Source organism: Simochromis diagramma, unplaced genomic scaffold (assembly GCF_900408965.1).
Source record: "Simochromis diagramma unplaced genomic scaffold, fSimDia1.1 OVJJ01000321.1, whole genome shotgun sequence".
Taxonomy (NCBI): Eukaryota; Metazoa; Chordata; class Actinopteri; order Cichliformes; family Cichlidae; genus Simochromis; species Simochromis diagramma.
In genome coordinates, this window is record NW_024386772.1 from 12,353,139 (window position 1) to 12,366,118 (window position 12,980).

The 12,980-nt window shown below is 38.9% G+C and overlaps 3 protein-coding genes across 3 annotated transcripts; 2 read left to right on the forward strand and 1 right to left on the reverse strand.

The window, feature by feature from the left end:
* The first annotated feature begins 1,084 nt into the window (after positions 1-1,084).
* On the forward strand, positions 1,085-5,200 carry LOC120744981 (zinc-binding protein A33-like). The gene has a single exon (XM_040049587.1). The coding sequence runs from the start codon at positions 1,743-1,745 to the stop codon at positions 3,192-3,194; it is 1,452 nt and encodes a 483-aa protein (XP_039905521.1). The 5' UTR covers positions 1,085-1,742; the 3' UTR covers positions 3,195-5,200.
* A 4,582-nt stretch (positions 5,201-9,782) lies between these two features.
* Positions 9,783-10,583, forward strand: med9 (mediator complex subunit 9). The gene is made up of 2 exons (XM_040049597.1): positions 9,783-9,915; positions 10,123-10,583. The coding sequence occupies exons 1-2, from the start codon at positions 9,836-9,838 to the stop codon at positions 10,340-10,342; spliced, it is 300 nt and encodes a 99-aa protein (XP_039905531.1). The 5' UTR covers positions 9,783-9,835; the 3' UTR covers positions 10,343-10,583.
* Positions 10,584-10,821: 238 nt separating this feature from the next.
* LOC120744988 (dexamethasone-induced Ras-related protein 1-like) lies at positions 10,822-12,207 on the reverse strand. The gene is made up of 2 exons (XM_040049593.1): positions 11,835-12,207; positions 10,822-11,718 (listed from the first exon to the last, which is right to left on the reverse strand). Exons 1-2 carry the CDS (start codon positions 12,103-12,105, stop codon positions 11,195-11,197), a joined length of 795 nt encoding a protein of 264 aa, XP_039905527.1. The 5' UTR covers positions 12,106-12,207; the 3' UTR covers positions 10,822-11,194.
* Between the last annotated feature and the right edge of the window lie 773 nt (positions 12,208-12,980).

Below are 12,980 nucleotides of genomic sequence, written 5' to 3' on the forward strand. Positions count from 1 at the left end.
TTTTTTTTCCTTTCTTTTTTTGGTAGATGACTTTACCAAAAAGATGCAAAGTTTTGCCATAATCTGTACTGTTCTTTGACCCTCTTACAAAATTAAATAAAAGTAATAAAGACAACCTGGTTTCATGCACCACAATTTGTTTAATATTTCTACAACACCTCTCTCATTCCGGGGTAAAACCGCAAAGGATTGTGGGTAGGAGTGGCAAGCGGTACTAACGCACGCAGGCTTTCACATGAAAACAGTCACACAGCGATAAAAAGAAACAAAGAATGGCAAGCTGTTGTATCATTAACTGCAATAGCCGGTCGCATGACAGCCACGGGAAGCCGACGGTTAAAGAGATCGGTTTTTATCGGATTACGTCATGGAAGAGAAATTGTTTAAGCCATGTTTCCGAAGTAACAAAGAGCCGAGGGATGGCCTGGATTGCAGCCATTCGAAGACCAAATATAACGTTCTAGCACACTCCAGCTCATATGTTAGTGCTCCAAGCATTTCCACAAAGGTGAGTCTTCTGTTGTAGTTATTACGTAATTTATCATAACATAATCGTTGATGTAGGTAGGTTACAAATAAGTCATATTGATTTGAATTTGTTGCGCTATGCTGCTTTGTTCACTGTGGCTTTGCGGGCTAATGTTTGTTGTGTTTTGTAGGAAAACCAGCCTACAAAATGCAGGAATGCGATCCAGACTGGGCACCCTCTATCAACCTGGGTCATACCGAGTTTAAAGCTGCTACCACAGCGAGATTTGATCGGTTAAGAGAGAGAGCGAGATCAAAACAGCCACGAAAAGCCCCGCATATATGTGCCCAAGGGTTGTATCGAAGCAATCAAGTGATAAATAACTGTTTTCCAGTATGTTGTTTGCAATGTTTGTTTGTTTTTGTTGTTGCATTCTTGATTTGTTTTTCACCGAAGCAGCTAATAAAGCATAATGATTTTTTTTTTACAATTTTGCCTCTTTCTTGTAAGATTCTATAATAGAATGAAACAACAATGCCAGTTATAAATAAAAATATATTGAGTGAATTACGAAATACTCATTTTACTTCTATTAGATCTGAAAATGTTGTGTAATACTACAACCTGAAACGACAAATAGATTGCGTTGGCCTGTACAGGAGATAAAGGAAAAAAATTAACAACAATGAAATGGAATAGTCCAAATCACCAAAGTAAACTGGACCTGGGCTTGTTGCAGGGATCTGAAGTTACTAAACATTTTGTGAGTGTATGCACTCACACTTAGGACCATATAATTATAGATATGTGCGTGATGAAAGTTGGGCAGCACGCTAACATCCTTACTCCACTCTGTATGCTCTAACCTAACCTTTCACTCCTTTTGATTTTTTTCCTCGTACTTTTTGTTGCCTTTTCGTCAAGTCTTTGTACGGACCTGCTGAGTGCACGAAAGTCACGCGCCCTTTTACGTAGGCTTCTTCCTCATTCATTGCCCATGTGGGTGTCAAATTACATTCACTGTGACAGTTTCACTTTGTGAGCTGTGTGTTTAGATTTTACAGAAAAGAGAGGAAGTTTAATGACAGCAAGAAGGATACAGGCAACACAGAAATACAGGGAATATCAGGATACTGTCACTTCAAGACGATGCTGCTGATTCCATGTTACAAACAGAAGTTTTACAGAAGTCACAGCTAAAAGTGAAAGTAAGTTTAAAGAAACTTCCCGAGTGGACGCCTCTTTGTTTTCATGGTTGCTACTCCAGGACAAAATGGCTTCTCAGTTGGAAAAGGATCTCTCCTGTCCCGTCTGCCATGATATCTACAGAGATCCTGTCATCCTGTCATGCAGCCACAGCTTCTGTCGATTCTGTTTGCAGACGTGGTGGAGAGAGAATCTGGAACACATCTGCCCACTTTGTAGGAAGATCAACCTGTCAAATGATCCACCTGGTAACTTGGTGTTAAAGAACCTGTGTGAAGCTTTCTTACTGCAGATAGATCCAAAACCTTCTGCAGTGTCTGAGGCTCTCTGCAGTCTGCACAATGAGAAACTCAAACTTTTTTGTTTGGATCATCAGCAGCTGGTGTGTGTTGTCTGTCGAGATTCAAAAGCACACAAAGACCACAGATTCAACCCAACTGAAGAAGCCGCCCAGGATCACAGAGAGGAGCTTCAGAAACACCTGAAACCCTTACAAGATAAACTGAAGGTGTTTAAACAAGTCAAAGGAAACTTTAACAAATCAGCAGAAAATATTAAGGTACAGGCACAGCAGGCAGAGAAGCAGATAAAGGAGGAGTTCAAGAAGCTTCAGCAGTTTCTGAAAAATGAAGAGGAGGCCAGGCTGGCTGCTCTGAGGCAGGAAAAAAAGCAGAAGTTAGTAAAAATGGAGGAGAAGATTGAGTCTCTGAGCAGCGAGATAAAAACTCTTTCAGAAACAATCAGAGCCACAGAGAAGGAACTGGGAGCTGAAGATGTCTTATTCCTGCACAACTACAAGGCTGCAGTGAACAGAGTCAAGCAGCGCCCCCCGCTGGATGATCCACAGCTGGTCTCAGGAGCCCTGATGGATGTGGCCAAACACCTGGGCAACCTGACCTACAACATCTGGAACAAGATGAAGGAGATGGTCTCCTATACTCCTGTAATTCTGGATCTAAACACAGCTCATCCACAAGTCATCCTGTCTGAAGATCTGACCAGTGTGAGTCTTGGAGAGAGACAGAAGGTTCCTGATAATCCAGAGAGATTTGATCATTATAAAGGTGTTCTGGGCTCTGAGGGCTTCAACTCAGGGATTCACATTTGGGATGTTGAGGTTGGAGAAGAGGAAACTTGGGGCATTGCTGTGGTAAATGAGTCTTTTAAGAGAAAGGGACAAACACCGTTAGGATACTGGCAATTATCTCTCCAGGATGGAAAATACATAGTATCAACGACACCAGATACATATAAATTTTTGTCAGTGAAGAAGCTGCAGAGGGTCAGAGTTCAGCTGGAGTATGACAGAGGGACGCTCTCATTCTTTGATCTGGATGCCAACACACTCCTATACACCTTCAAACACAATTTCACTAAGAAGCTGTTTCCTTATGTTGGTACTGAGAAAGAACCAGTGAAGATATTACCAGTGATCTTGAAAGTGGACGAGCATATAACTCCTCTATCAACAGGTCGCAGGTCTCATTCTGAAACCAGTAAAAAGCCCTGGCGTAAATAGTGCCAAGATTCTAAGAAAGAACAAAAAAAGAATCCACACACATCCTCCTCATCCTGTACATGTTTCCAGGCAATATGCAGCTTTCACAGAGTTTTCACTTGTCCATTGTTTGTCCTATTATAAGAGCAGATGTTTGAATGATTATTTCTCCTTTTTCTAGCTACTAGGAAATAAACTTGGCGTCTGAGATTTAATTAAACAAAAATCGATCATTTAATTACAAATGTTTCTCATTTTATTTGCAGTCAATCCTCGTGTTTTTTCTTTGTCTTAAAGTTGAAATGTGACTTGTTTTACAAGATATAAATGATTCTGAGCTGCAGTTCTGTATTTCAAGTTCTTATTTCTTTTTTCTTTTTTTTTTGTAATAATACAGCCCATTTTGGAGAAGTCTGTGCAAGCCTCTAGCTTGTCATTGCTCTGCATCCCCTATTATTTATAACATCTCTTTTTTTTCCAGTATCATTAAATTAAAATGGACTTTAAAGTCTGATTATAAGCACACATAAAAGGAAAAGGCGTTGTATCAGCAATATTACCCGACCAAATGTTTTGCTTGACACCAAACATCTGCACCTTCCAATTTATTTTACATGAATAAAATGGTACTGTATGGTTCCAAAAAATCTACACTGAAAGGTTTATGATGCTTTTGTGAGCTTTGCGCTGTGGGCATGTCATTATGGTGGACTCTCTGAATGTAGAAACAAATTAAATATGAACTCTTCTTGAAATTGCACCTACTTCCCTGAAGACATTTTCCGAAACGTTAATGTTTTCTGAATGCATGTTATTAATCATTTATTAGTTAAAAGAAATACATAATATTAAGGTGAGCACCATTGGGCCTGAGACTGTCCTTTTCAATCACAAATAGTAGCTTTTCAGTATGCAGCAGTGAACCTGACACAGCATGCCTGTTTTAAGTTTCAGTAACCTGCTGTCTTGAAGACATAACAGTTCAGATGATGCTGTTTATCCTCAACCAAACGGAGAAAAATATGTTACTGTCCAATATTGAGACAGGCCTCGGGCACATTGGTGGATATTTTACAAACAAGCTCCTGCTAGCAAGAAAGTAGCATGTTCGTAAGTCGGTATTTTTTTCCTTGGAGTCAGGTTAGTGTTAATTTACACTGCAAGAAATCTTGTCACCTTTCACAAATATTTTGTATTATTAATTACTGTTTAATTAATTATTAAATAATGCATAAAAAAGAGATTAATTCTTTATGATGGTGTTATAATAACAACTGTTATTATTTTAATGATTATCATTGCTAGCAAACTTTTAGAGTACTCTAGCATTAACAAACATATGCAAATGCATTATTACAGTATGATATGATGCTGTGATACATGCATATATTGCTACACACCATTCTAATCTGAGATTTTATTCAACTGAACTGTAAAATGTACAAATATATACAACTATAAGATTTTTTTTAAAAGATTTGTAAACGTCATGTAGACCTTGGCACTCACAATGTTTGACAATGTTATGAAAAGTTTCATTAAGATTCGTCTGTTCGTCTAGGAGGAAATAGGAAACATACATTATGGTCATTAACGTATAATTATTAAAATTGGCTCCATAGTGTAGTGGGCTGATTCTAGACCAGGAGATACAATTCCCTTTGGGGTTGCATCCGGAAGGGCATCTGGTATAAAAATCTGCAAAGAGAACTTCCTCTTGTTATTATTTCTCAGTTGTCCATGTGTGTAGAATAAAGTGAAAATACAATACAGTACTATTCATATTTACGACATTTATCAATCTTACCAGTATCTGTCATTTGGACTTTTGATCTTTTTTTTTCTTTCAAATGCAGACATGCACAAATTCCCTTCTTATCTTGAAAACAGTCAAAACCTTTTTCCTGCAGTGCCCAATTTATTTCATTTAACAGGCAGAAAATATACTGTTTGTTCAAACCTTGCCTGAGTCCTCAGCAGCAATGACTCCATCTGTAATTCAATTATGGAAATCAAAGAGGCCTGTTAAAAAAAAACCCAAAGCTTCGTGGAACCGAGCTTCAGATTTCTTGGAAATAAGAGACGATGAGCATGAACGTACTCTGGTTATAATCAGGATGTTGAACAGTAAAATGTCAAATGAAGTGCAGGAATCAATTAATAGCTGCACCAGCTTATTATGTTCTCCTGTTTTGGATAGACCAACAACTAAGAACAGACAGAGTGCAAATGTGCATTTCATGTTACATGCCACAGAGACTGACTAGTACAACCTGAATCCTGACCCCTGATCTATCTCATGCACATATCCTCAAGTATCCATGGCAGTGAAAGTAGTGTTTATTAAATTAAATGCAAATTTGGATTGGATTATGACCAGCAGCTGACCGGCTAGCTCTTTGGTGCACATAAAGACACTTTGTGAAAGCATCTTTCCTAGAAACTTTTATGAAACCAGGATTCACATGATGGGAACAAATCTCTTGTCAAATAAAACTTTCACTTTGCCCTAAATCTAAATAATACAAGAAAGGTTCATTTTATTGGGAAACGATTTGTTTTAATGATGCACAGCTTCTGTGACTGTGTCTTTCATATAGAGATGCATGCTAAGATTAGACCACAGATTAGCAGACAGGACATCTGCATCCTGTCAGAGATGCTGGGAGGTGACACATCTGTTGGAAACTGTCAGCTGCCCATTCACGTCATTACAGAGGCTGAGTGGGGAAAGGCAAGCCACTCTGGGACTCCTATATATGGGTTCAACTGGAAGTGTCCTAAAGTCACCCAGGCTTAAAATATATCTATAATTCCCTTGTTAGCTATAAATTACAAGTTTAGTCTGGGCTCCACACGAGATATGTTTCAGGGCAAAGTTTTACTGCTGGAGTTCTTACATAGAAATCTATATTGAGAGCTAGAAAATAAATAAATCACATTTTGTTATGAAGTATGATGAAATGAATACTTCTCAAGAAATTTTAAGTAAGAAATAAAATAGGAGCTTTGTGTAAAAAAAAAAAAAAAAGGCAAACAACCAAACAGAAAACAAAACAGAAGAACTACTTAGAAGAGTTTTTTCTGTTGAATAGCTAACCATAAACACGTAAATGCATACTCCATTTTAATAAACATTACTGGGAAGGATATACACTGTAAATAGTGTATATCCTTCCCAGTAATGTTTATTAAAGGAAGGCTGAGGTTGATATTTACAATTCTCCTCTGTGAAATTCACAGAGGACAATTGTAAATATCAACCTCAGCCTACCTCACATCTGAAAATTGACTTCTCCCTTCTTCTACCTATTGCTGTTGAGATGAACTAGATGTGAGAACTGTGATCTTTGAGAACTATGAAGGATCATGCAAGTGTGAATAGATCTATGAGCTGAAAGTGATGTTTAGAGCTTACAGAACACATGTGACTGCATCTACAAATCACTATTCCTTCACGACTACCTGTGATGTTTAATAAAACCTCACTACCTCTGCAGGCATTCAGTCACTTTACTTGAAAGTAGAGCCACTGACATTTTCACTAAATATTATATAAGCATAAGCAGCACGCCCCAGCACTGTTGACTGTATGTGCTGTTGGCAGCAAGTAAGTCCTGGATTTGAATCCACTGGCTGGCTGGGGCCTTTCTGTGTGCAGTTTGCACATTTTCCCTGCGTCAGCATGGGTTTTCTGGCCTGATCCCACAGTCCATGGGGTTACATTAATGGTGATTTTAAATTTGCCACATTGGTTATTGTTCTGTCTGTTAGCCCTGCAGTAGAGTGTGACCTATTCAGGGAGTACTCCACAGTTTACCTTTTGGCAGCTTGGATAGGCTCCAGCCTTAAACTGGATAAATAGAAGAAAACGGATTAGAGTAGATGGATTACAGAAGCCATTAAAAAAATAATTAACATGGATTTTCCTTAAATCTATCAACATTTTTCTACTTTCAGTTGCATCACAAGGTGTTGACAACAGGTATTTGATTTTGCAGTTTTATGCTAGAACATGCTTCGTTAACACAGCAAGTGTAAGTAGATGTGTTAATTATCATGCTCTGCAGTCACTGTATATATGGAACAACTAATTTAAAGAACCGTAATGAAAGCAGGCCACTTACAATAAAACAAAATATAAGTCATAATTAAAATGTTACATTTCTAAATGCTTTTCATATACTTTTAACTTCATGTTATCACTGTCACTGCTTTCGCCGAATGAATAGTCACTTGAGTATCAAGAACAGGACTAAAGATGTCACTAATGTTCAAGAAGCCTAAAAACCAGACCACACCACAAATAAAAAATGTTCAGTCAAATAAAAGTCAATGAACTAAATTCCTGTGTTCATATAATAATGGGATATTTATTCTCTCTACTGTGCGTGTTAGCCATTGGGATATTTTCATACCTTTCTAATAATGCTGGGTCACAAAATGACCCACTTTTTAAAATGTATTAATATAAGGTGTCAGAGCTTTCCCTGACCCAAATGGTAAAACACTTAGGGAACATAATGCCCAACAAACTCAATCTAGGTCACCTGTACTAACTCATGTAAGTTTGAGCAGTATGTAACACTCTGTCATACTGGAAATTAGTGTGAGGACTGAGCTTCTGGTAGGATCTTCAATGATGCCACACAGTGTGAGGTATGAGAGAAAATGTTTCCTGCTGACCTATATTTTTTCATGGCTATTTTTTTTCATCAAAGCTTAATTTCAGCAGCTGCTCCCTTCCTCTTCCCATGCCTGGCACACTCATTACCCACACGTAGCAAACACTATAAGGAAGCATTCTCATTAGTCACCGCAGCAATGAGACCACCTCTGTGACACAGCCAATGAATATTTAAGATCATCTTTACTGAGATTTAACTTCACATTTAATGAGGCTAATGACCAACATAGAGACCTGCTGGTGACTGATCTCCCAGGAATATGGGTCAATGTAAGGGAAGACAAGACAGATTACTTTTATATTTGCACAGTTATGACAATACTGTGATTTGTTCCTGAGTATTTGTTTAAAAAAGGTATTGATTCCATCCTGTTTTCTAGGTTTATCGTATGCCACTATTCTACATTAATCTCTATAAGTTGAATATAATATATAAATATAGTCGGATACATTGTAGTCCATTAGATTATATTTGTGCATGTCAAGGTTTATGGGTTGCCATGCTTCACTCAACATGCATGACATGTGTCACACTTGTAGGGATAGTAGATTGCATTTACTGCCGAAATAGATGTTTCAGGTTGCTAGGTATTGGGATGTGAAGCAAATTTTCCCACTCATTGCAGGTCAGCTTTGTTTGCTCGGTGTATTAATGGATTATATGGGGCTTATTTAAGGGCCAATGTGTGCTGCCGTGGGTTTCATTCAAAATAAAAAACACCTGGGGAAAGTTTTTAGCATAAATAGTTGGAAAAAATAGGTTTCATTGGTTTCTCTTAAAATACAGTTAGCTTTAGGCTAACCACCACTTTAACACCTTAGACTCAAGATGAGAAGACAGCACCTTTGTTTCCTTGATGCTGTGTAATGAATTCAATGATGACACTTTAAAGTAAATGATGTTGACATCATTTCTCCCTCAGCTTTTTTCAGCCTATATTGCTTAAGGTCATAATTCCCTTTTGCGTTGTCATAGTTCATTGGGTGCTCAAAAGAGAGCCCAAGTCAGCAAAAGGAATTACATAATTTTAATTGTGCCTTTTTATTTTTTATTTATTTCAAACATTTTAGCAATGAATGAAAAACTAATCTCCTCTATTTCGCCTTTCAGTGTGATTCACTTTACCTGTGTAGTCTGCATGTCCATTCATTCATTCATTGCTCTTTTTCTTGTTTTTTGTTTTGTTTTGTTTTGTTAGACTTATTTATTTTTTATTTTATTTTCATGAGTTTTTACACTCAACCTGGACTTGTATAGCAAAAACACAAAAATACATTCTGTAAATAATGTATGTGTGTCTGTTTGTTTATGAACTTTACTGCAGGTCAAGAATGTAAAACTTATTTGACATTGTGGCCCACATACAGCTCACTTTTATCTTAAGTGGGTTGAGCCTTTCTGCCAGTGAATTAAATTTTAACTGCACATTTAATCACAGCGGTATCTTAATATTAGAAAAAGGAGAGCGACTTCAACGGTTTTTCCACATGATAAAGAAATGCTGCTGTAGTAAATGAAAGAAATGTATCAGCAGAATTGTTTGGGCATAAATTATAAGAAAAAAATGTGTAAAATTACAGAGAAAGTTGCCCAGACTGGCCTGTAATTATCTAATTATGAATTACCACTCACTATTTATTTATTCTGGTGGGGATGGGAGGGGGGCATGCAAAAGTTTTAAAAATTCATTTAAAAGTCAAAAAAATTGTGCACTCTTTCACACTTTTCATAGCATCCAGTGGGCCGGACTGCAGTCTTTGCCAGCCGGTTCTGCCCCGCGGGGCTTATGTTTTACACCCCTGCTCCAGGTAATTGAAAGTGCGTATCCACGCAATTACAAAGTATAGCACTATATCTCGAAAAGGTCGAATGAACAGAAATAAATATTTCTATTAGTTTTTTACAATTCGAATGTAGTGATGTCATCAGCTTTGTGGCTGACGTAAACAATCTGCGTCGGGAAGCTGAAGAGAGATGGCGACAGCTCAGGCGAAGCTCGACAAAGAGAGCGATGACTGCTCTCTGCTGCCTTTAGTTCATGATATTATTAAATGGTAAGAGTATTTATTGGTTCGTGTGTTGTCACATTGTGTGCTGTATGCACGGGACAACACTTGCTTGTCTCAGTCGCTTGGTGGAGTTGCTATGTTGTTTGCTGTGTTAGCTGAAGCTAATGTCGATAGCTACAAATGTTACGTTAAGTGTCTGCAATAACAAAGCAGACGGATGACGCACTCTTCTTTTTCCCCATTTGCGTAAAGCATGGACAAAGACAACCAGGATGTCCTCCAAGAACTTGGTAAACTAAAGACAAAGATCCAGGAGGCTCGAGAGCAGATCTCCAACATGCCGGGGATAGACAGCAGTCCGCTGGAGCAGCAGCAGCAGCTGGCCACGTTGCGGGAACAGGTTCGCACCAAGAACCAGCTGCTGCAGAAATATAAAAGTCTGTGCATGTTTGACGTGCCAAAAGCATCGTGAGGCTAAAAGACTTGGTATGCACGCAGTATGGAGGTGGCGTGATTCAGGAACACCGGATGGACATTGAAATAATAACCGTCTTTTCTTTAATTGTGTCGGACTGCAACATGTTTTGAACTTGTCTTTGTTTTGTGTTACCACAGCGCAAATTTGTTTATATGATATTTGTATTAAATTGGGATTTTTCGCTTTTTTGAGTCCCATTATATTGATACGTTGTAATAAATTGTATTTTGTATAAGCTTCGTCCTTTAAGGTTATTCGGAATACATAAAATAAACTATGAACCACGGCGAGCTTCTTAAGGGCTTCTTGTAGTTTTAATCTGGATGTGAATGACGTGTCAGGATGATGCAACAAGTGCATTTTAACAGATGGACAACATTTTTCCAGTTAAGGGAAAGGAGATCTGTGAAGCTTTGTTTTTAATGCAACTTCTTGGAGATTTGCTTGAAATGAAAAAGAAGGGGAAGGCAGACTATAAAAGTAACAAGTTTTATTTTCTTATGCAAAAGTCAGGGTAGACAATAAATACACATTTAGCATTAAATTTGATCATAATGGAACAATCAAGTTTCACCATGGTTGAAAAAGTACAGTGAAGTGTAAACATGTTTCTTCTTTCCTCAAATGCTGCTCTTAGAAACTTAAAATAGAGACAGATTTACAGCATTTTCAGAGCATCTACTGCACTACACAGAGATTTATGAGCCGAGCTAGTTCACAAGTCTCAGCCCAGGCTGCACCACTGTGTCAGTTTATGGGCTTACATATTCCTTGTCAGTAAACTGGCTATCCACCACGGCTCCTAACCCTCACAGAAAAGTCTTTCACAAACTGGCAAATGAACTGTCAGCATATGATGCAGCCTTTCTCTTTGGCGTGGCTGCCGCCTACAGCTTTCTCCTTTATGTACATCAAGTCACTGTGCACGCTTGGTCTCCGTGCAAACGGCGCCACTATTCCATATGCGTTCCCGTCCTTGCACTTCTTGTTTTTGAACGACTTCCTGTGGAGAACCTCGCAGTACTGGAGGGAAACTTTGCAGTGTCGGTCGGGGCTCATTTCGTTTGGCAGCTTGGCCATGGTGAAGAGAGTCTGAAACATTTGGTCTACGTTGGTGTTTTTCTTTGCTGAGATTTCAAAGTATGCGCAATGTTCTTCCCCGCCAACCAGCTGCTCAATCTCGTCGTCTTGCACCTCACGGTAAAAGTCCCTGTCACACTTGTTGCCGCAGATGACCAGCGGGACGTCCACGTTCTCCTTGGTTTTGTTTCGCAGGCAGGACTTGGTCTCGTATATCTGGCGCTTCAGGCGCTGCACCTCTTGGAAGGAGTCTCGGTTATCGAGACTGAAAACCAAGATGAACACATCACCTGGAAATACAAGAGAAGGTATATTTGAATATCAAATAAAATTATAATAACAATATTTGACTGTAATTAATTAAATGCATGGTCAAAGCTTCATGTGTCTGCAAAACTCAACTCACCAGTAAGGATTGAAAGCCTCCTCATTGCTGGGAAGGGATGGTTCCCAGATGTGTCCAGAATGTCCAGCTGGTAAACGTCTCCCTTGATACTGTAGAATTTCCTGTGAAAGTCCTCGATAGTAGGCGTGTACTGGTCATCAAACCTCTCGTTGAGAAACCGAGAAATTATGGCTGTCTTCCCAACTTTTGTGGAGCCCAGAATCACCATCCGATGGCAATTCTTGGCCGGGATGTCGAACTCGTTTTCGGGCGGTGACATTTTCTTAATCATGATTGCAGCAGATGCACCCGTTGGCAAATGGTGCTCTGTCAAAGCGATCGTTCAAAAATCCTGTCAGTGATGTGAGGGCTCTAACCTCGCTCTCTGTCTGAAGCCAGAGGAGAGCAGGCTGAGAATTTATGGAGAAGGCTTGCCGCGCCTCCAGTGCGTCATGCGTCACCCTACAGCTCTCAGAGCTGGAGCAAGACCTGGAATTAGTACTGTTTTTGTGCGTCAGCCCTTTCTACCGCTCATCAAAAGAAAACACGAGTTTGTTTTCAGATATAATGCTTAACTGTTTCAAAGTCTCGCCATCAAATATTCCTAATTTCACACATTTCGTTTACTTTTTTCTTCACATTTTTTTATACAAATCTAGAAAAGGCAATCAAATTATTCACACATTTATTCACAGTGTGTGCATTATAATGAGACATGGGACTGCAATAACATTGCTGCCTTTAACCCTCTCAAGGCAGGCGTTGCCGATTTGCAACAGTTAAAAACTAACAACCTGATTACCCCGCATACATATTTTATGAGGTTTTTTTTACTCAGAAGTACCACTGCAGGACTTGGTTGTGCATTAGCAACAAAAGTTTAATTCGAGCCTGAGAGGGTTAAAGCATTAACCTCATAAGAGTATGCAACCACACAGTCCAAGCTCGGGCAGTTCAGACATAAGTCAAATTTCTTGCAAACAAAAGCTTTATTTGTTCTCTTTTACCACTGGCGAGTAAACAGACTGTACATCAGCAGAAAACAGCTAGAACAATGTTAGGGAAACTGAGGGGGGCGCAGTGATACACGCTTATGTCAAAGGGGTGACTAGATTTTTTTTTTTTTTTTTTTTTGGGGGGGGGTGATTTTAGTCAGTATATTCCTCC

Excerpts from the sequence above, each read along its gene's own strand:
- LOC120744988 (XM_040049593.1), bottom strand. The coding sequence starts at position 12,105 with ATGATTAAGAAAATGTCACCGCCCGAAAACGAGTTCGACATCCCGGCC. Across the intron at positions 11,719-11,834 it reads GAGGCTTTCAATCCTTACTG|GTGATGTGTTCATCTTGGTT; the intron begins GTGAGTTGAGTT and ends TTGTATTTCCAG.
- med9 (XM_040049597.1), top strand. The coding sequence starts at position 9,836 with ATGGCGACAGCTCAGGCGAAGCTCGACAAAGAGAGCGATGACTGCTCT. Across the intron at positions 9,916-10,122 it reads GTTCATGATATTATTAAATG|CATGGACAAAGACAACCAGG; the intron begins GTAAGAGTATTT and ends ATTTGCGTAAAG.
- LOC120744981 (XM_040049587.1), top strand. The coding sequence starts at position 1,743 with ATGGCTTCTCAGTTGGAAAAGGATCTCTCCTGTCCCGTCTGCCATGAT.